General features: G+C 33.9%; 1 protein-coding gene across 3 annotated transcripts in view; it reads left to right on the top strand.

Annotated features, from left to right (window-relative positions):
* CSMD3 (CUB and Sushi multiple domains 3) overlaps nucleotides 1-20,789 on the top strand; it is a 921,636-nt gene that overhangs the window by 816,056 nt on the left and 84,791 nt on the right. For all 3 annotated transcript variants that reach the window (XM_053661036.1, XM_053661038.1, XM_053661039.1), the window contains 7 exons: nucleotides 377-565; nucleotides 1,256-1,433; nucleotides 2,300-2,445; nucleotides 16,065-16,145; nucleotides 16,831-16,944; nucleotides 19,228-19,416; nucleotides 19,788-19,934. In XM_053661036.1, the coding sequence (XP_053517011.1) occupies nucleotides 377-565; nucleotides 1,256-1,433; nucleotides 2,300-2,445; nucleotides 16,065-16,145; nucleotides 16,831-16,944; nucleotides 19,228-19,416; nucleotides 19,788-19,934 (1,044 nt within the window). The remainder of the gene's footprint in view (nucleotides 1-376; nucleotides 566-1,255; nucleotides 1,434-2,299; nucleotides 2,446-16,064; nucleotides 16,146-16,830; nucleotides 16,945-19,227; nucleotides 19,417-19,787; nucleotides 19,935-20,789) is intronic.

Here is a 20,789-nt window from a genome sequence, read left to right on the forward strand (position 1 = left end):
TGTGTGTTTATTTTATTCTATGTGTATGCAATGTAACTAGGAAGCAATTACACTCTATATAAAGAAATCAGAGTATGTTTGATTAAAATTGTGGCTTTAAGAGAAGTTTACATTTTCATTAAAACTTTAATTCAATTCAGATTGCATAAGTGGGTGAGGAAACCAAATGCATTTTTTATGAATTGTACTAACATTTAAATGTGAAAATTGGAGACTTGAGAAGAAATTCATAACATACTCTCATTGACATCGTTTATTATAAACCTGAATTGCTATTTATAACCAGCTAGAAGCAGCACTGCATCTATTTTGCAAGTTGCAAATAGTACCCCATCTGTGGTCTTCCAAAATTCACAATTTTTTTTTCCTTTTGCAGCCTACCAGTTGCAAAGCTGTCCTGACCCACGCCCGTTTCGAAATGGCTTTGTCATTGGCAACGATTTTACTGTGGGTCAAACCATTTCATTTGAATGTTTCCCTGGGTACACACTAATTGGAAATTCAGCTCTCACCTGCCTTCATGGAGTGAGTCGTAATTGGAATCATCCACTTCCCAGGTGTGAAGGTATGCTTCATCTATCTTCAATAGTTTTTAGTGCATTTTTTTGGTCTTCCTCTTCAAATAGCATGCTAAATAAACATAGAGTCTCCCTCCCTTTCAGTTGAGTAACTGCGGTTAGCACACAAGTCAAACCCTTAAAGCCCCATGATGAATAACTGATTTTATTATTACTGGAAGAAGTCCAAACCTTCCCCATTGGACATAAGATAGTTGACACTTTGTAGCTTCTCCTGTTTGTATATTTGTGTAGGTGTAGGTGTGTGTGTTTAATAATCATTCTTATATAAACTAGTAACCCAGACACTGCTACTGAATCTGGGTTCCTTCTTTTTTTAAAACCTTTTAAATAATAATGCCTTGAACCTCTTGTAAGACCTTATAATATGCAGACATGGTAAAAGACAAATAAGAGTTAACAATATAGATATTCATAAAATATTTGGAAAAAGAGATGAAGATGGTGTGCTTTACTAATCTAGCAATAACTGATAATAACTATGTAGCATGCATCATATTGAAAAATAAATAAAAGCTGACTATGTTTTGTCTGTTTTCAACTTCATCTTATACACCTCACTGAGGTAAAAACTAATATGGATCTATTTTATACTGCTTAAGAGGTATGAAATGTTTGTCTTTTTCTCGAATCAGCTCATTGCTATTTTATTTTTTGGTCTCACACCTTTTCTGCAGCTCTTTGTGGAGGGAATATAACTGCCATGAATGGCACCATCTACTCCCCCGGTTACCCTGATGAATACCCCAACTTTCAAGACTGTTTTTGGCTTGTACGAGTCCCCCCTGGGAACGGCATCTACATCAATTTTACTGTCCTTCAGACAGAGCCAGTCTATGATTTCATTACTGTATGGTAAGCCAGGACCATTGTTACTGTTCGATTCAGGTATACATACCAGTGAAACAAGGTCGGAATGAAAATACACTTCACAATCCTCTCTAAACAGAAACTGCCATCTCATATTTGAATTGTGTGACTGAAGGTGGCAGTTTGTGTTTTGTAGAATGAGACAAAAGAGAAATAGATGCTGGCTTATTGCTCATAAAGCAGCTAAACACTGTGAACACAACTTTATATGTGGACAAACATTTAAATGTATTATTAAATTAATATGCTGAAACAGAGAATTAATATCAGGGTATGTTTAAGGTAAGAAAGTTTGCTATTTATAAAACCAATGAAAATTGAAAGCCTCTATTCAAATCACAATTATTTAATATAACTTTTGAATTTGTCATAATAATTTCTTATAAAATTTGTATCATTATCATTTTAATTGAAACATCTTTATCTAAAAATATAAAGAAAATATCTGCATTAATCATTGAAAATGGTTAATAGAGCCACTGTATGAGCTCTAAGATTCCTTCTAAATTTAACAGTCTATGATACTCAAGATTATTTTGAAGAAAATAAAAGGATGGCAAACTTCAAGCTTTTGGGAGGCTCTGGGTTGTGGTCGGAAAATCAAAGAGTATAATTGATAACAACTAAGTGATTGTATTTTATTCAGATAAAACTGTGATCTATTTTTACACTTCACATTTTAAATGTCCTCACCTATATAAACATAAAAGGTACGGATAAGATTTGCCCCTCATTGGTTATTTCATCTACTCTATATCATGTCATAGGTAATACGTTTACTACACTTGGTGGAAAACTCCCCCAAATTAATTTTACTCTTCCTCTCTCTCTGCTGTGTTTCTTTCTAATAGGGATGGGCCAGATCAGAACTCACCTCAGATTGGGCAGTTCAGTGGCAATACTGCTTTGGAATCAGTCTATAGCACTTCAAATCAGATTCTAATCAAATTCCACAGTGATTTCACAACAAGTGGCTTTTTTGTGCTCAGTTACCATGGTTTGTATTATCTGAGTTTATATTTCATTTGGTAATCTTTAAAATTGTTCTGGATAATTGAATGTAAAATATATTTAACCAATGATTGAAAAGGTATCACAATTTGATACATTTTTTTATTATTTCAAATACATTTACTTATAAAGAATAACCTCTTCTAAAGATTTAGGGACGTTAAAATGTAAGCAAATCGAAATAAGAAATAAATCACTCAATTATTACCCAGTAGAAAATAATCATTTTCTTCACATGGAAACTAATAAAAGAGAACCAGCTGCTCATATTTTATTGCATGTAACTTTGAGACATGAATAGATTTTTCAATACAAAATGTTTAATCTATTCAACCTGCTGTGAGTCTTTCTAACACGGTTACCCAATATCTTTATGCTTTGAATCATATTAATCATTTATACTCTTGTCTCAAAATCATATCCATTCTAGACTCTTACAGTTTTGAGTTACTATTTTAGATCATTAAGTTCATAGCTTTACTCCTGTGGAATAATTTATGAAGAGTTTCAATTTGAATTCTTTGTATAGGATTATTCTGGGTTGTCACTTTATAATGGTGACTTTTTGAAAGAACAATCTGGTTTCACAAATTTAAAATTTTTCTTGCACCTCAAGTTAATTTTGTTTAATTATATATAAAATACCATTTTATTTCTAATTATTACATACCTTTATCTGCTATGACCATACTTTCATGAAACACATTCTGTTTTATATGATTATGTAAGATGAATTCCATGAATATTTTATTTCACAGGACCAATAAGCTATTGAATTACATTTGCAAGTTATATGAAAATTTGCAACATGAACTTGTGTTTTGTCTGTGACATTGATACACAATTTAATGCTTTCATCCTTTTAACACGAAGCAAAGCTCTGATACCCAAATCTTATATTCTGTGAAAAATATGTTAAGTCAAATATGGTTATGCGCACATTTAAAGTGCACCAGGTTTGAATATAGTCAGAGCATAGATCAGAGAATACTTGATTTGCTTAATCTCAGCACTCACTAGCTGGCAAATGTTACCCAGTTGTACTTCCATAGGACCCACAGCTGCTGAGCTGAGTGTGCACTCCAGCATAGCCAGCAAGATCGGGATGTGCAGCTAGACAACTTTTGTTCGGGTCTTTACAAAAGTAACTCCTTTGCCTTTTTTACTGACTTGGACATTGATACCAGCAGTATGCAAGTATAGTCTAAGACTGTAACAACAGCTTTATTATTTTAATAAATAATCATAACTCAGAAAACAATAAATTAAATAGTAAAGTCAAAGGATGAATTAGCTGCTGACTGCATTTTGTACAAAATGTTTTTTCCTTTTTATGGATACCTGCATATATTTTTATTATTTTGTGTCCTGCCTGACAAATAACAATATATAGACTATAAATATCCATAAGATAACCTTATAGGGAATGTAAAATTATTATAAAACTTAGGACATGTTTCAAAAGGAAAATAAGGTCATAGAAAAAGATGTTTGTGTATTTGTGTTCATATAGAAAACATGAGGCTAGAATGCATGCCTGCATGCAACATACAAGTGTGGATTTATACAGACATTTATGTGAATGTATAAATATATTCTCATAGTGAAATATGTTTCATTTGTTTTGTAACTAGGTTTTGAGTCATATATATTTATTTATGTTTTATATATTTATAAATATATATTTATATTATATAATATACACATATAAGTATGTATTATATACACATATTATATCATGTACACATATTATATATATTTATAGTTGATATGTATTTGATCTTATTCCTAAACTATCAGAATTATAGCTTATATAAGGCACATAAGCTACATATAATTATATAATCTATAAGCTCTATAAAATTATAAATATATATATACATAGTAGAATTCGTTTAGGAATAAGAAGATCAAGTATTTTGAGGTGCTTTGTTTTCCAGTGACTTGTTGACTGGGCGCAAGTTACCCTTTGGTCAATTTCTTTTTTTGCTGTAAAACAGTATGGCAGGATTGCTAAAATGAGTGAGCTACTGTATATGTCACCATCACTCTTAATTACTGGCATAAATCGGATTCAACCATATAAAATTTTGGTAAAAATATGCTCAATATTGGCAATTTGGCACAGCTCAACCCAAATAACGCTGTCATTGCTATTGTTATCAGCATTGAATGCTGAGATGATAGGAGAATTGGATAGACAATGGGCGATGCACTGTTATTAGAGTACCTGGCAAAGCGGATGTTCAGTGAATTTTCTTCTCCTTACCATAAGTTATCTCATGTTTTAGACTTTCCAATAGGACATTTATCTTTATGCTTTAACTAATTTCATAATAAGGCACAATTGCCAGAGCTCAGAGAATCCCAACATTTGGATCAACATCCCTGGAAATATTACACAAACCTTAAAATAACCTTGAAATTTGGGGTTGTAGCCAGCCAGGGCTCCTATTAAAATTGACACATGCCTGACATTACAAGAGCTGCTTTAGGATAATTTTCCTAAGCACTGCTTTCATCCTGACTCACCTTTTTGAGACTGCACGATGCCTATATTAAATCCAGTGTGAAGCTCCCCTATAATCTGGTCTCCTGAATCTTACCCCCAGTGCTTGTCAAACATGACTCTAGGCAGATTCCTTCTCTCAGTGCCTCCTGAACTTTCATTTGGAAATTGTTCCTCAGTTATCTTTAGTTCTTAAGTTTTCCTACCTTAAGTCCCATTTCCTCCATTTCTGGATAATTTGAGCATATAGGTATTAACACCATCTTCTCTATGATTGCACTTACTCTTTTTACCAAACTTGTGAGAACTTAATTACAATATAGTAGTATCTGGCTTTATAAGCCTGTGAGTTTAATAACAATGAATGCATTTTGTAAAGATATATCATGTTTCTGCTTCATACTCCTTGTATATTTTTATTATTGACTGATGGACTGACTAATTGTATGTTAGTCTTACAGGAGGAATGTGTGTTCAGATTCTTCCAAGAGTTGTTTAATGAATTTTTTAGCTGTATTAGTGAAACTTTTGAAATATTATTTTATAATATATAGATGTGTGCCAATTTCCCTCTCAAAGAAACAAAGATACCAGTGTTCAAATTAGTATTATAAAACTAATATAATTTCATATATCTGAAATAAAATATAATATTCATATCCTGGGCCCGTATTCAGTACCAGTAGCTTAGTGCCAAAGTGAAGTCTTGTAATAATTAAAAAAACAGTTGTACAAGTCATCTGGTATTTTTAAATAGGTAAACCAGTAGATAAATTACTGTTTAACACTTATTTTAAGCTGATTATGTATAGCTAAGTTTAAAATGGTTTACTCCTCTATCAGTTTTCTTTAAATTCTATTATTGATCCAATAGTTCTTCCTATTGTGCCCAACCTTATAAGTCTGAAGTGGTTTTCTTAGGACTAGTGTATTTATTTTATAAATCTGACAGATCAGTATTTTCAGATATTTTCTTAAGCTCACATTGATCACTAGGTTTCATTTATTAGTGCGTTTTTAATATATTTGAAAAAAAGAAAAAACTGTTTTTTTCTCTTTAACCTGAACTTCCTTTATGAGATCCAGCCAGCCATCTGTCTTTTATAAAATATTACTTTCATAAAACCTTTCATGATCAAAAATAACATTCATAAAAAGCTTTGAAAAATACAATTTCTGTGAAATGAAAAAAATAGGACAGGCATAAATGTGTAGGTGCTTTATCTCAGCTATCACGCTTTTCCTTCATCTGGGGAAATGTTTTTGTCTCTCTGTATTGTTGAATTTTCCTGATATCTGCCATGGAGTCAGGATGGAGTTGGCTCATAATAAACAATAACACTATTGAGTCCTAAACAATGACTCTTTGGAGGTAAACTGCACAAAACCTATTTAACCACATGTTTCTGCAGACACTGACTCTGTATAATAGTCACTATAATAGCAATAGTTGCCATTTACAGAAAACTTAATGTGCCTGGCATGACACTGGGTACTTTCCATGCATTATTGCTAGTTTTTGTTATAACTCTGCAAGGTAAGCATTATTATTCCCATTTTAATAATGAAAGACCTGAATAAAAAATTATAACCTACCTAAAGCCAGAGAACTAATAAATAGAAGGGCTGCCTGGAATTCAAAATAGGTCTTACTTCAAAGAATGACCTCTTTTTAAATAGCAACAACAGCCGCAGCAATAACATAAGTGCCAGTCAATGCCCTAAACTGGTACTGTCCCATGCCCAGGTCATATTTAATAGTATATAAACCTAATTGAAAATAAGTAGAAATCACTTTCATTTTTAGCAACATGTTTGGTCATCTTATTTTCTAGAAAATACCCTTTCTAATGACAACTTGGACCTTCAGACTTCTTAGTGCTTCTCCCTCATGACCTACAAGCCAACTACAATATGTTTGTAGGTTTATCGCAACTTAGTATGTTTTTCTTTATAGTTCCCAGAATGTGCTATGGTCACTGAGGAGGGAAAAAAAAAGTTTTAGTGAGGATCTGACTTATGCCAGTCAAAACAACCAGAGGCGATAGTATAGCCAGAATACATATTTATTAATTTAAAACAGAAGGTATCACTTTAATGGTTAAATCCATTATCTACGTCACCTCTTCTTTTTTTAATATCACAGTATTAGGGTACTTCAATTTACAATAAGAAGATTATTTTTAGTAATCATAATATGATTTAATAACATATTGTTTATTGTTTTCTATCATTGGTACATCTTCTATAAAAAAGATGAGTTGATTATATATTGACGTTCAGATTACTTTAAAAACTGCATTTAAAAGAGTGGCACCATCTTTTAGGTCATCCTTTAAGATTATGTGGAATTTACAATAAATGCTGTATTTGGGGACAAGTATATTTAATTCCAGAAAGTCCCATCCTAAAAGAGACTGCTGCAGCTATAAAGACACATTTTACATAAAACATAAATCAGCACTGCTCTGGACTGTGTGACCCCTTCGCCTCACACAACCTGAAGGCCTGACCTCCTTTCATATTTCAGTAGATAATGCATTGAACTCATAAGGTGTTTCATTGCTTGATGTCTAGAGAACATAGAGGTATAGATGTCATACAATTATATATAAATACATATATTGAAGCTAAATACCAAACTTGTGAAGCTACTATGAGTTAATGCCATTTATTATTACTTAAAGACTACTTAGTGATTACTTAAGTAACTAAAAGACATGTCAGAATTGCTTACTATATTCTGACATTTTGCTGTATGTGCACACCTACTGACAAGCTATGATATTTATTTTCTACAATATCTTACTGTCAGCCCCTTCCAGCCAAAGTCCATAGGGAATATGCCCTCAGTTAAGTAAAGATGGGTGTATTGGCTCATTACAATGAGTGAGACAGCACACCTTGAGGGACCCTGTGGCATATCAGTAAGAAGGTGTTGGAGGGGCTAGTAATAGAATTTGGGCACTGTTCAATGATTCTGGAAAATTTTAAGGACACATGCTTTCCTCTGGATTGGGTGCTATCAGAAGGTTGGAGCAGTTCTACAATTGGGTGTTGTAATACATTTTTTCTAGAAGGTGAGAGGAGTGGAACATTCCTAACCAATAATCAATATACAAGGAAGCAGCATTCACTCATAGTAGCTGAGATGGAAGAATCTTGGTCAGTTTGGTTGTTTGTACTGTGTTCTTGGTTTTTTTTGTTTTTTTTTTTGTAGAGGGGGTGTTTTGGTATTTGTTTGTTTTTTTCTTTCTGTGCTCAGACATGGTTATGGAAAGGTCTTGGTTTGTGTTTTTCCAACAAGGTCAAATGTCTGATATGAATTGTTAGTGAAGCTTTTTATGGTCTATCATTTAAAGCCAGGCCAGCTCCCAGCTGACAGTACACAGGAGCTGTATAAACATTTTGATATTTTCTTTTCTTTTTTCTTTCTTTTCTTTCTTTCTTTTTTTCCCTTTTCTTTTCTCTTCTTTAATATGCAGAATAGTTTAAAGGAATAAAGATAGCTATAGCTTGTCCTCTCATAGCCCAAAGCACTTCAACTATGGTAGTGAACAGGAAGAAGAAAATAGAGACTGAAAAAGAAAAAATATCAGTGTTATCTGCTCTTACCTCCTGATATGCCAGGTGACTATTGGCACATTACTTTCAGGTTCTAATGGGCTGAGCACAAAGGCAGGGTACTGTCAATCAGCTATGTGATTATGGAGAAGTCAATTCATGCAACAGATGTTGGAATTTTCTTATGGATAATTCAGATTTCTCAATAGCTTTGCTTACTATACTTCCATCGTCCCATCTCTAGGGAAATACCGGGAATGGGGTAACTCTTGCCGATTCATTTCTCATGTTAGAGACTTTTCTTTATCATTTCTAAATTTAGGGATGAACATTTCTTTTAATTTCTAAGGTTCTTTTTGTAGGCAGGGAAATAAGCCAATTATAAAATATTAGTGGCACAAAAATTATATTGGTAAGTAATATCGATATCATTTGATAAGTGGTTAAGTAATTTAACCACTGCCAAAACTTATCTATGTGGTTCATAACAACTCACTACCAGATTTTTTCCAAAACGGAATAATATTATTTACTATTATTTCTCTTAATTAGAACTAGTAGAGGATGTATATAAACATTCCTAAGTCCACTTTCATGTGGAGCTGCTTAAATTTATTTTATATAATGTTTATATTAACATTGCCTGAATTACATAACTGATTATGTAATTATCAACATGCTTTTCTCTTACATTTTTTTCCCAAATCATCAGATTATTTTATTTGAATTAATCTGGGTCACCACTGAAGTATGCCAGTGTTTACAGAGATCATAGAGTTTACAGTGGAACAAAGAATATTATATATTTTTCCTCTGTAAGAAATACTGTGTTCTTACTTGTCAGAAAGGCTGTGTACATGTGCCTTTTTGGGTTAGAGAAAGAATGGCAATTTGCCCAGTGTTCTGTTTTGACTTTTTTGAAGAGCTTTGAATAGCTCCATTGAAGTAAAGTAGATAAATACAGCTTCTTTTCTGGAATTGGGTTGGATGTTTCATTACAAAGGAGATAGAAAATTAAATGTAACCAAAAAATATCTCCAGAATCAAAGCCTAAAGTATTTTCAAGAAGTAAATGTGTTTGCCAGGAACCAGGCAGCTACATACACTTGAACCAAAACAAGGCACAATTCAAATAATAGTCATCCTCAAAAGATGCCGACACGTAGAATATGCTCTCATGTAGTTACTAAATTATAAATGGTGTTTTAAAGCTGAATGACATGTCGGATAAATGGTTCTTCTAAAGATAACACAGATTTAGATCAAATGAGTATTTTAAATGCATAAATATCTGCATTACGCAGCCTTTTCATTAATGGTCATGATTCTGAGGCTGTTTCTAAATAGAATAACCCATGAAAAGCATGAACTAAAATATATGCTAATACTATTTAAAATTTAGATGACACTATTTATTTATGCTGGATTTTGGAAATATTTTAATTACACATTATGTAATAGACAATACATGCATTCCTTAGTTGGAATGTGTTTCTGTATTTGAAAGAATACATTGCTGAACCTAGTGTGCAAAGTGCTGGTAGCTTTTTAAAAATATAAAATAATACCATTTGCTGGTTTAATGTTGTGGCAAGTGTAGTTTGCAGGTAGCTCTTTCAAAACCTGTTCATTACAAACATGTTCTCTCTGAAGAGCATTGTTGAAGTTGATGCTCAAGTTGCTACTCGAGAAATGTAATGATAAACCTATTTTAGCTTCATACCAAACACTAATTTCATTTAAACTTTTTACTTCTGCCCGTAACTGGGTGTGTGGCCTTGTCTGGCTCACTCTACTTTGTTAGGTCTCCTCCTCCTCTGATGCAGCAAAATAAAGCAATTAGGGTAGGCAGTTTACTAGTTGACTTTCAGATAAAAAACCCTATGATTCTAACTTATACAGTGTTGAGTGTATTCATCCTAAACCTATTTATTTTCTTCCAAAGTAACCAAAGTATATACATTATATAGGATGAGATAATGTTTTGATTCAATTAGTTATCAGGCAATATGTATTGAACATGATTCCCAGGGCATTGTGTTAGAAATTTTGAGACCACAGACACATACAGCATATATTATACAGGACTCTCAAATACATTGCTGAACTCAAGGATTTTATATCACAGTATAATGTATTGTGCATCAACATAAAATAGTTTCAGCATTTCCAAAGAATAGCCAATTTAAATCAGAGTAGAAACAAAATGACTTGTTTGATGTGTTCTGGGAAGTTGCATGCATACTAGACCTCAGAATGGCTTCCGGGCTGTGTGTGGGGTCACGTGGGATTGAGGTCTGTGCGTTGGGGACACAGCTGTCATCACAGCAGCCAGGCTCAGGTGAACCTTCAACACACAGGGCTTGTACTTCCCTTTGAAGTATCTGTCAGGCACAGTTCTGAGCACTTTACAATCTATTAACTCAATCTTAGTTTTGTGTTTATTTTGCAGATGAGAAAATTGAATCACCAAGTCTTAGCAATTTGCCTAAGGCCATAGAGCTAGCAGAACAGAGATTGAAACACAAGTAGCAAGCTTCCAGAGTAAACAGGAGCTTAGACTGTTTTGTACACAAAACTATTAGTAACCAACACAAGATGGGAGCTATATATTTCCCAGGGGTGGCAGTTGGCTTGACAGAAGCATCTCAGAAAGAGAAGTGGACCCACAGTGCTTAATTCCCCACTGTTGCCTTCAGTGAGACATGTCTGAGGCATCACTCCTCAGACCGCTGTCTGATTATAGGCTGATCCTGCCAACAAGGATTATTCGCCCAACCTTTGCTTGCAATTATTTCATTAACTGCCAGATCATAATGTCTTTCGTGAATAAAAGTAAAACTTGGGAAAAACAGAAAGTATTAATATTTTACCAAATGTTTTTATTTATCTCTCAACGCCAATTTTCTGGAAGTAATGGAATGCCACAATTTCACATGATAAGGGCTTACTCATTCACAGTGCTTCAATGTGCCAGGTACTATTCCATGTGCTTTGCATATATAAACATTTTGATCTTTATAGCCATCCTTTGAGGTGGCATAAAATTATTACTGTTGTCATTACTGTTTTACAAATGAGGAAAAATGAGGCAGAAGAGTGGCAACTTGCCCCAAATTTCCCCATTTGTCAGCCTTAGAAATGCCATTTAAACCCAGAGAGTCTAGACTGGATTTATGCTCAAGATCATAAGAAAGTACATTTATGTAATTTACTCATTCACCATGTGGTTTTTCATTTCTCTAGAATTCAGTCCCTCGGCAGATATTTATTGAGCATTGCTATGTTAGCTACTATATTATGTCCCTAGGAGTTAGAGGTTAATGACATAAGCGAGAGCACCTGCTCCCACACAGCTTCCATTCTAGTGCGAGAACATAGGCAGTAAACAGATCATTCTTTCAGATCGTGAAAATGGGCAGAGTGGGAACAAAGACAAGTGAAACATAGTAACTGTCAGAAGTTAACTCTAGGTAGCATGGTTAGTGACAATGTCTCTATTTTAGTCATCCAAGAATAAAATTTAAAATGAGAAAGTAAGATAGGTTTCAAAGAAAGCAAAATAGAGGGGAAATGGAAACAACTGGACTTGAACAACAATAAAAACATTAAAAAAGAAAGCAAAATAAATTTAAAAACTTATATAGAACATGGAGTTTTAGCCACTGGCAACTATTGGAGAGCTATGCTGATTAGAGACTAGGAGAGACCATGGTCAGGGTTAGGTTGTAGACAGGTTTGATTTTTCAAAGGTTTTTAAAAGACAAAGTGAAGAGATGTGGCTTTAACATCTTTTTAAGAGGAGAGAACGCCATTGTAGTTGGGTGACATAATCAGAATATTTCAGTTTTAAGCAGAGAGGAACTACCTGTTTTTCTTTGTTTTCTTTTTTTTCAGCTAAAAATAATAGGCTAAAGATTATTAAACAAAGTTAGAGACCCTTGGGTTCCATAATCAAGACTTTTAATTTAATGTTCTTGGGGGTCATAGTCAAGACTTTTAATTTAACATCAAGTCATTTGGGGACACATGTGAGCTTTTTTAAGACTCAGTCAACAGTGTTTACTGAACACCTGCTGCCATATAGAGTCTGAGTGAACACATTTGCAGTCTCCTTCCAGCGGTGTATATTTGTTCCTACTACAGCCAGATTTAATTTTCAAAAGGAGAAATCTGATATGTTACTCCCAGACTTCAAATTCTTCACATGTTTCCCACTGGCCTCAAATTCAAATACACCAATCCTGAGCCCAGCCCATAGACTCCCCCAGGGTTCTCTCTCACCCCAGCCCCTAGCCCCCTGACCTTTGTCTTTGCAGGCCTCGCATTTGCCAGTTCCTTTGCAGACAGTGGGTTTTGTGTAAATACTGTCTGAATTCCCTTGCACCACTTCACTCGTCCATAGGAAGGGTTGTGCCAGAAAGACACAGAAGCCAGATAACAACTGTAACAAAGCACCACAGCTGGGTAGCCTAAGAAAACAGTAAGTGTTTCTCTCCGAGGTCTGGGGCCTAGAAGTGTGAGACACAGAAGTAGACGTACGAAGAAGTTTCCAGAGGACTGTGCTCTTTCTGAAGGCTGTAGGTAGCCAGGCAACACTGGCATTCCTTAGCTTGCAGACAAATCACTCCACTCTTGGTCCCCTTCACCACGTCTTCCCTGTGTGTCTGTCTCCACCGCCTCTCCTTTTATCATGGCCATTCCTAGTGGTTGTAAGGGCTCACCTTAATTCAGTCCGACCCCCACTGAGCTGATTATATCTGAAACAAGCCTACTTCCCAATAAGATTCTGAGGTTTCCAGAAAGGTATACATTTTAGGGCACAGTGTTCAAATCAGTACAATAGGTATGAAATGACAAGGGTTCACACCAGGATGCTGGCAATAAGAAGAAAAGGAACACTGGGGACATTTTAGACCTCTTCATAAACAAACTAGTAGAAATTGACAAAGATTAAAAAATAGAATTGCTGGGAGCTGTTTATGATTTAACTTTTTGTAGTTCTTTGCCTTCCAAAGTCTAACAAAAAAAAGACACAAAGAAGGCTTTTCCCCCATTATCTTCTTCACTTAATTGTGAAAAAGTCACCTCCCTCATGTTACTTCAAGTCGAGAGAAAAACAATGAACAAGGAAGCCAACAGATGAACAATAATAGATTTTGAAACAAGGCAGTATTACATGAGCCATAAAAGTATCCTATGATTAGAAAGTAACACTAAGGGACCAGGGGAGGTAGGCAGCCATCTTATTTTGGTGATGTAAACTTGGGGTTTGCAGCAGAAAGTCACACTTGAAGTGAAGAAATCAAAGAGATCACTTAGGTGAAGACTGCAGAAGATTTGTTCAAAGGAAAGTTTATTCAGAATCTAAAGCTATAGAACTGGTGAAAGTAGAATTGGTCTGACTGACACAGAGGTGGGAGGGAAGGACATTGTGACCCCTCTGTGACCCCACAGCGGTTCCTGGGCTCTGGAGACAGTTTATGAAAGTGTCGGTGATGGGAAAGGGCAGAGAATAAGACAGAATGTAGCCCATAGCACCCAGGCTGCCTTGGGAAAATGACATATTGCTGCACATCATATTCCTCATTAATAGTAATTTACAAACTCTAGTCCTATAAACTCTGCAGCTGAGTCACCTGAGTCCTTCTAAGAGTGTTCTGATGCTGCAACAGTCAATGATAAAAATGTGCTTCTTTTTAAATGAGAATAACACGATTAGCATGAAGATTAAAACTAATTTCATAGGTCAAACAAAAGTAAACTAATATACATTCAGGCATCTCTACACTTCTCTAACTTCTGAGTTTACTTCTACTCTGTGTTAAAATCAGATAAAGTGATCTTCTCAAAAGTATAGTTTGGTAAGAATTTCTCCATGTTAAGTCTCTCCATATCTACCCCCTGTCTCTTAACTCTTTAGTATTCCTTACAACTACCCTTTACCTTGATAATCGTATGCCTTTTAAGGTCTAAGTTCAGGAACATGATTTTCAAAATTCCTAATGTTATTCCCAACTGTGAAAATGGAGACAACTGTATATGAACAACAATTAAGAAAGAAAAATCTAGGTTATGCTTCTCTGACCTGAGCTTGTTTCCAGCAGTTCGCTTTTCTAGTGGTAACTCCTCAGTCTGTGTAGAGCAGAATTTTACTTGCAAATGAACATGCCTGCACAGCAAGGGTTTGTATAAACAGGTTAAGGTACTGAAAGGAAGATGTGTAAAGAGACAGACAACCGTTTACAGCAGGATATTGAAACAAATCTCCCTTGATTTATCCCTCTTCATTTGCATTTTGAAACTGTTTTCTCTTTCATTGTCCTTAGTAACCTGGAAGTTTATTGCTCTTAACCTCTTATAAATGTTTTTTGTTGTTATCTGATAATGAATTGGTACTCAAATTTTTGCTTGTTTTCTCCTACATCTGAAATGATCTTATGTTCATGATTACCCTTCAGAACTGGAGATATACTATTCATTTTTTAAAATATTTTATTTATTTATTTTTAGAGAGTGGGAAAGGGAGGGAGAAAGAGGCAGAGAGAAACATCGCTGCATCCATGTGTGAGAGAAACAGCAATCGGTTGCCTTTTCCACACCACCCCCTCCCGCCAGGGGGATCTGGCCTGCCCCCCAGGGAAGTGCCCTGACTGAGAATTGAACCTGCCACCTTTCAGTTTGCAGGAGGATGCCCAACTCACTGAGTCACACCAGTCAGGGTCTTACTCATCTTTCAAGATTCATCTCATTCGTCTGCTTTTACAGGAGTCTTCATTAACTGGTCTAATTGGTGTACCTCAATGCTCTAATCATACTGTAGTGATAGGGAGAACACCAAAGGGATGGGCTTTGAAGCTTGGGGATATATGAGGGAGGGCTCTGTGCAGCTGCGTGATCACGGATGAGTCACTGTGTCTTTTAAGTCTTACTGTATCACATATGAGCACCGAGGTGTATAAATAACTTCTATGTTTAAGTGATAAAATTAAGCATATAAAACACAGATATATTTAACATATATAAATATATAAATATAAAAATAGTTTAATATGTTTCTTGAATGAGCAAGAGTATATTTTTTAAAGGTGATTCCTGGAGGGAGGGGGTCTAAGGAGACTAAATGGTAATGGAAATACATATAATAAAGGATATATATTTTTAAAAATTTAAAAAGGAGTTATAGTAAAAAAAAGCTTTAATCAAGGAAATGGTTGATTGAATTCCAATTCTACAATATGAGATGTAGATCTAATGTGATGTAGACCATATGTGATGTAGACCAAATTTTTAACTTTAATAGTTTTTTCTCTTATGAAATCAGAATAATTATAGAAATAGTTATCTAAACTGAGTAATAAAATAAATACAATTTTATATGGACTAATATAATTAATAGAAGTAAACTGTGGATAATATTTCCTGGAATAGAGTAAGCACAGATACTCATTTGCAATTATGACTGTGTGCCAGGCACTTTGAGTAAATATAGCTGCTCAGAGAAGGAATAAACGCACTGTCTGTTTTCCTAGCCTATCAACTAAGAGTGTGCCAACCCCCACCACCCGTACCGAATGCTGAAATTTTGACAGAAGATGATGAGTTTGAAATAGGTAACGTCTCTTAACTTACTTTCAAAGAAACCACACTGTTAACAAAGCTATTGCTCAAAAATAAACAAAAATAAAGAATAGTTACAGCCTGCCTTAGACCATCTTCTCTCATTGATGGGAAGTGTTTAGAATTCTTAAGAATGGACAGCAGTGAAAAGAGAAAAGGGGACTAAATAGGAGGCAAGGAAAAGGAATTCTGTATTTCCAGGGTGTACAATTAGGCAACAGTATGAGATTTTGAACCATATTAACTGTATAATGTTGCCTTAATAAACTTTTATTACTATCCTATTGATTTTGGTTGATAAATGTAAGGAAATATCCATCAACAATGTAAATCTAATTTAATATAAAAGCAGCAACTAAGAGTAACTTTAATCACTTCACACATTTTTAATGAATATCTTACCTGGACCAGCCAGATTATTTCTTTACTATCATTTCTTTCCAACTGGCACACACAGCACAGTTTTACTGGTCATCTACTCTTGGCTTCAGTGCTGATTGAGCAGTGCCTGCGAAGTACTAGTGGTTCAATATTTTGAATGTCAGCCCTACTTAGAATTAATAGAACTTTAATACTGATTCAAAATTAATAGGTTTTTCTGTTGCTTTAGAAACACCTGTTAATTTTCACCTTGTTGCTTATCGGAAGTCCCCTCTGCCTTTCCATTTTTTTTAATAGGTGATATTATCAGGTACCAGTGTCTTCCAGGATTTACTTTGGTGGGTAATGCAATTCTGACATGCAGATTAGGAGAACGACTCCAGATGGATGGAGCACCTCCAGTTTGTCAAGGTACCGATTATTATGATTATTTATTTCTAAATATTTGTTTTATGTTTAACACAATACCAGGAATAATTTTAAATACTTAATATTTAACTAGTGATAATGTTAAAAGTTATACAACTCATATAGGGTATTCTTTTTTAATTCCATTATTTCTCATATTTGACTTTAAACATTTTTTATTTTTCCAAGTTTTAATTTTTCTAATGTATCCAAAGCCAGTTCAACTTCTTTAAATTATTTTTGCTGAAAAGTGGAAAATAAGATACATCACTTTAAATAAAGGCTCAATGTTGATTGCCTTAATTTGAAAGTAGTTTCTGGTCTAACCATGAATTCATTAAACTTTACTGAGCACCTGTCAAGTTTGAGGATCTGAAGAAAAAAAAAAAAAAAACAACTTATAAATAGCCCCTACTAGGAAGGAAACATAGCACAAGAGCTGTGACAGAGGGCTGTAGAATCACATCATGTATATACTTGTCACGGGGAAAGGAAAGCTTGATGGAGGCATTGCTCCTCCTTGTTCCAAATTACAAGTGAGACTTCCTCTGTCTCACTCTATTCCTCTAGAATAGAGATGGGAAAAGTGTGGTTCAAGGGACAGAGGCGAATGTAAAGACACAGAAGCGGAGAACAGTAATGTATGGACTACAAGAGATTCACTATGCTGAAGGGCTAGACAAGGATGGATTTGAACAACATGCAGCATTTTGGATATTCCAGAATCGTGTGTTGTTAATATGTGTAGCTTCTAGGATCCAGAATCGTATCACACATAGTAACTATTTATAGATATTGGTTAATTCAAATATAATTAAATTTTCTTGCATTATTTTTTTCATTGAGGTTCTTTCTGAGGAATGAAAATCTCTCCTGTACATTGTCTTTACTGTTATTATAAGTCTAAAACAAAAGCTCAGTTTATTATATCAAACATGCTAAAAGTTGCAGTTAAGATTTGATTTTCCTGTCATTGGAGTTCTTACGAAAAGATGGAAGAACCTTCATAAGGACCTTTTGCAATAACAAAAAGAAAAACACTTTGGAGGTATAAGCCAGTACCAATATGAGAATTTGCCTTGCTCTTTCTTTGTCATGATTTTGGAACATTGCGATGTTGGTTGGATATTTTGAAATCTATCATATATATTCCTGATATTTAGATGTCATTTATTCAATTTCCTTCTTTATATACAACTATCTCATTGTATTTGCAGTAAATTATTTAGGAATCAACTTACATATTCAGGCAGGTGAATGGAGAAGATAGAGCTTATGTGTGGGAAATGACTTGGGCTGGTGTAGGAAAGTATGAATGAACAGTTACATACCAGGAATTTTTTCTTGACCACAATATTCAAACTACATTTTGAGCTCTCTCTCAGAGTGCAACACTTTTATTTTATATTTGGATCTCAATTTAATAATTTTAAAAAATTAAAATATTTGGATAACCTAGTTATTTTACAATCACTAATCTTTTAGTTACAATATCTAATTTTTTTAATCAGAATTTCCTACAGATTAGTAACTGCACCTCTTTTTATTCTATCTGCTGTGAAGAATACAAGAAAAGACAATAAATTGTTCTCTTATAATAACATCAGATGCTATCTAAAAGTTAATAAATCATCCCTCAGAATGAGTCCATGCTGAGTTGCTATATTGAATAATTGACCAGATACTTAAGCTAAAAAGCTTACTTTACATTTTTGTTTGAGTTATTTCACAAGTTTGCTAAAATAGTCATTAGAATGGATTATTTAAAAAGAAATCTGCATTGTTTTTAGTCTATTTTAAATTATTTGATTATTATCATCATGTATTTGTTTTTACTTTTTCTACATGATGCTGCATCATTTTTGTTATTCTTTTCCTAGATCCTCTTTAATTTCCTATCTCACAGTTAAAATATGGAAAGCAATTCTAAATGTGGTACATTCTAAAGAGTTTGATATAATTGAAATATAATGAGTGATAACATTTGGTGGTTAAATATATGGATTTCATCCAGATGAATCTGGGAGACTGTGCCTTTTAAAGGTCTCATATTTTAATGATTTATCTATTCACTGTCTAGAAAATCCATGCCTTAAATTTTTAGGTCATTACTCCATTTTTTGAAATGCAAGCTTAAAACAAGTTGCCTCTTCTAACACATCATTCAAGGTATCCTTTTAAATTTTTCTAGTATTGAATGTGAAAGCAGAGTATCCAGCATTTAAAATGCAGTTTTCATATAAGCCTAAAACACTGACCTTATATAATGATATTTTTCTGTGACAGTGCTCTGCCCTGCTAACGAATTACGGCTCGATTCCACCGGAGTCATCCTGAGCCCTGGATACCCTGACAGTTACCCAAATCTTCAGATGTGTACCTGGAGCATTTCAGTAGAAAAGGGATATAATATCAGCATGTTTGTAGAATTCTTCCAGACAGAAAAGGAATTTGATGTTCTTCAGGTGTATGATGGTAACCATGGGTTATGTTTATTGGATATTCATAAATTCAGACCCAACTATTTATCATACATGCAGACCATCAGTATAAACAACAGCTTACATTATTTTATGTTTTTAGAGTATCAACATCAATTTTGCTTATATACCATATGAAAATTGTAGCTAACTTAGTTATTATTTCACAAATTGTAGGTTTTTTAGCTATGAAATTAAAATGTATAAAGCAAATATTTTATATTATCTTTTAAGTTGTTGATGAGGTACATTACTTGTGGAACAATTTAACCATATTTAATACGGTTCTAAAGATATAAAATGCTAAAGATAAATTGCAAGATAATTATTCAGTTGTAACTAAATTGTTTTCTTTTCTTTTTGAAGGACCAAATATTCAAAGTCCAGTGCTTATTTCCCTCAGTGGAGACTATTCATCTGCTTTCAATATAACAAGCAACAGTCATGAAGTATTTCTTCAGTGGTCAGCAGATCATGGCAATAACAAGAAAGGCTTCCGGATAAGATACATAGGTATGTGATACTTACAACTTCAGTACAGATCTCATGTCTGTCCTCAGTATGGCTGTGATGAAAGAGTGAAGATACCAACACTATTGAATTAGATGTGAATTTGAATCACAATTCCTCCACTGATGAGTCTTGAGCAATTTATGTATCTTCTCTGTCTCAGTTTCCTCATTCTAATGATAATGATTCTACAACTTGGCCATATGTCTTTGGAAAAGATTAAAAACACTTAGGATATTTGTATCTAAATTAATTATAAATTAAAATCTGATATTTTAATGCTTTTTTTCTTCAATAGGTTTGTTTTCCTTGAATGTTCACAAAAAGTTAGTGTTTCTCATTTGTGTATATCGTATATCTGATTTGTTTAAGACTTTCTTTAAATGATAAGTTTAAACAAAAGATAAACATACAGTCTGTTTAATTTGTTTTCATATTATTCACCACTTCGTGCTTCTTGCTCAATATATTATATATTGAAAGAAAATGAATATATCACTTAAAAACTTCTTCAAAAAATAAATCTATATTTTACTGTTTTTCATTTAATAATATTAGAAAGAAGTGGGCTGAAAATAGTGAATCTCAACATGAAATAACTTTGTAAATGCCTTTTTGTGTATAAGGTGTACCTATTCTGAGTCAGTGATTTCTTATTAAGCGTACATAAATGGTGCTCCATGATGTAACCTTTCTTTCTTTCCTTTTTTTTTTTTTTTTTTGGTTGCCATCCTAATTCATATCATGTACCACGTGCTCAATAATGTAAGACTTTAGAACCCATAGGTCCTCTGTTTCCACTCAATGTTCAGATCACATCACCCCCAGATACAGGTCACTGCTCATCCAGTTAACTGA

Source organism: Artibeus jamaicensis, unplaced genomic scaffold (genome assembly GCF_021234435.1).
Source record: "Artibeus jamaicensis isolate MK-2021 breed Jamaican fruit bat unplaced genomic scaffold, CSHL_Jam_final scaffold_916, whole genome shotgun sequence".
Lineage (NCBI taxonomy): Eukaryota > Metazoa > Chordata > Mammalia > Chiroptera > Phyllostomidae > Artibeus > Artibeus jamaicensis.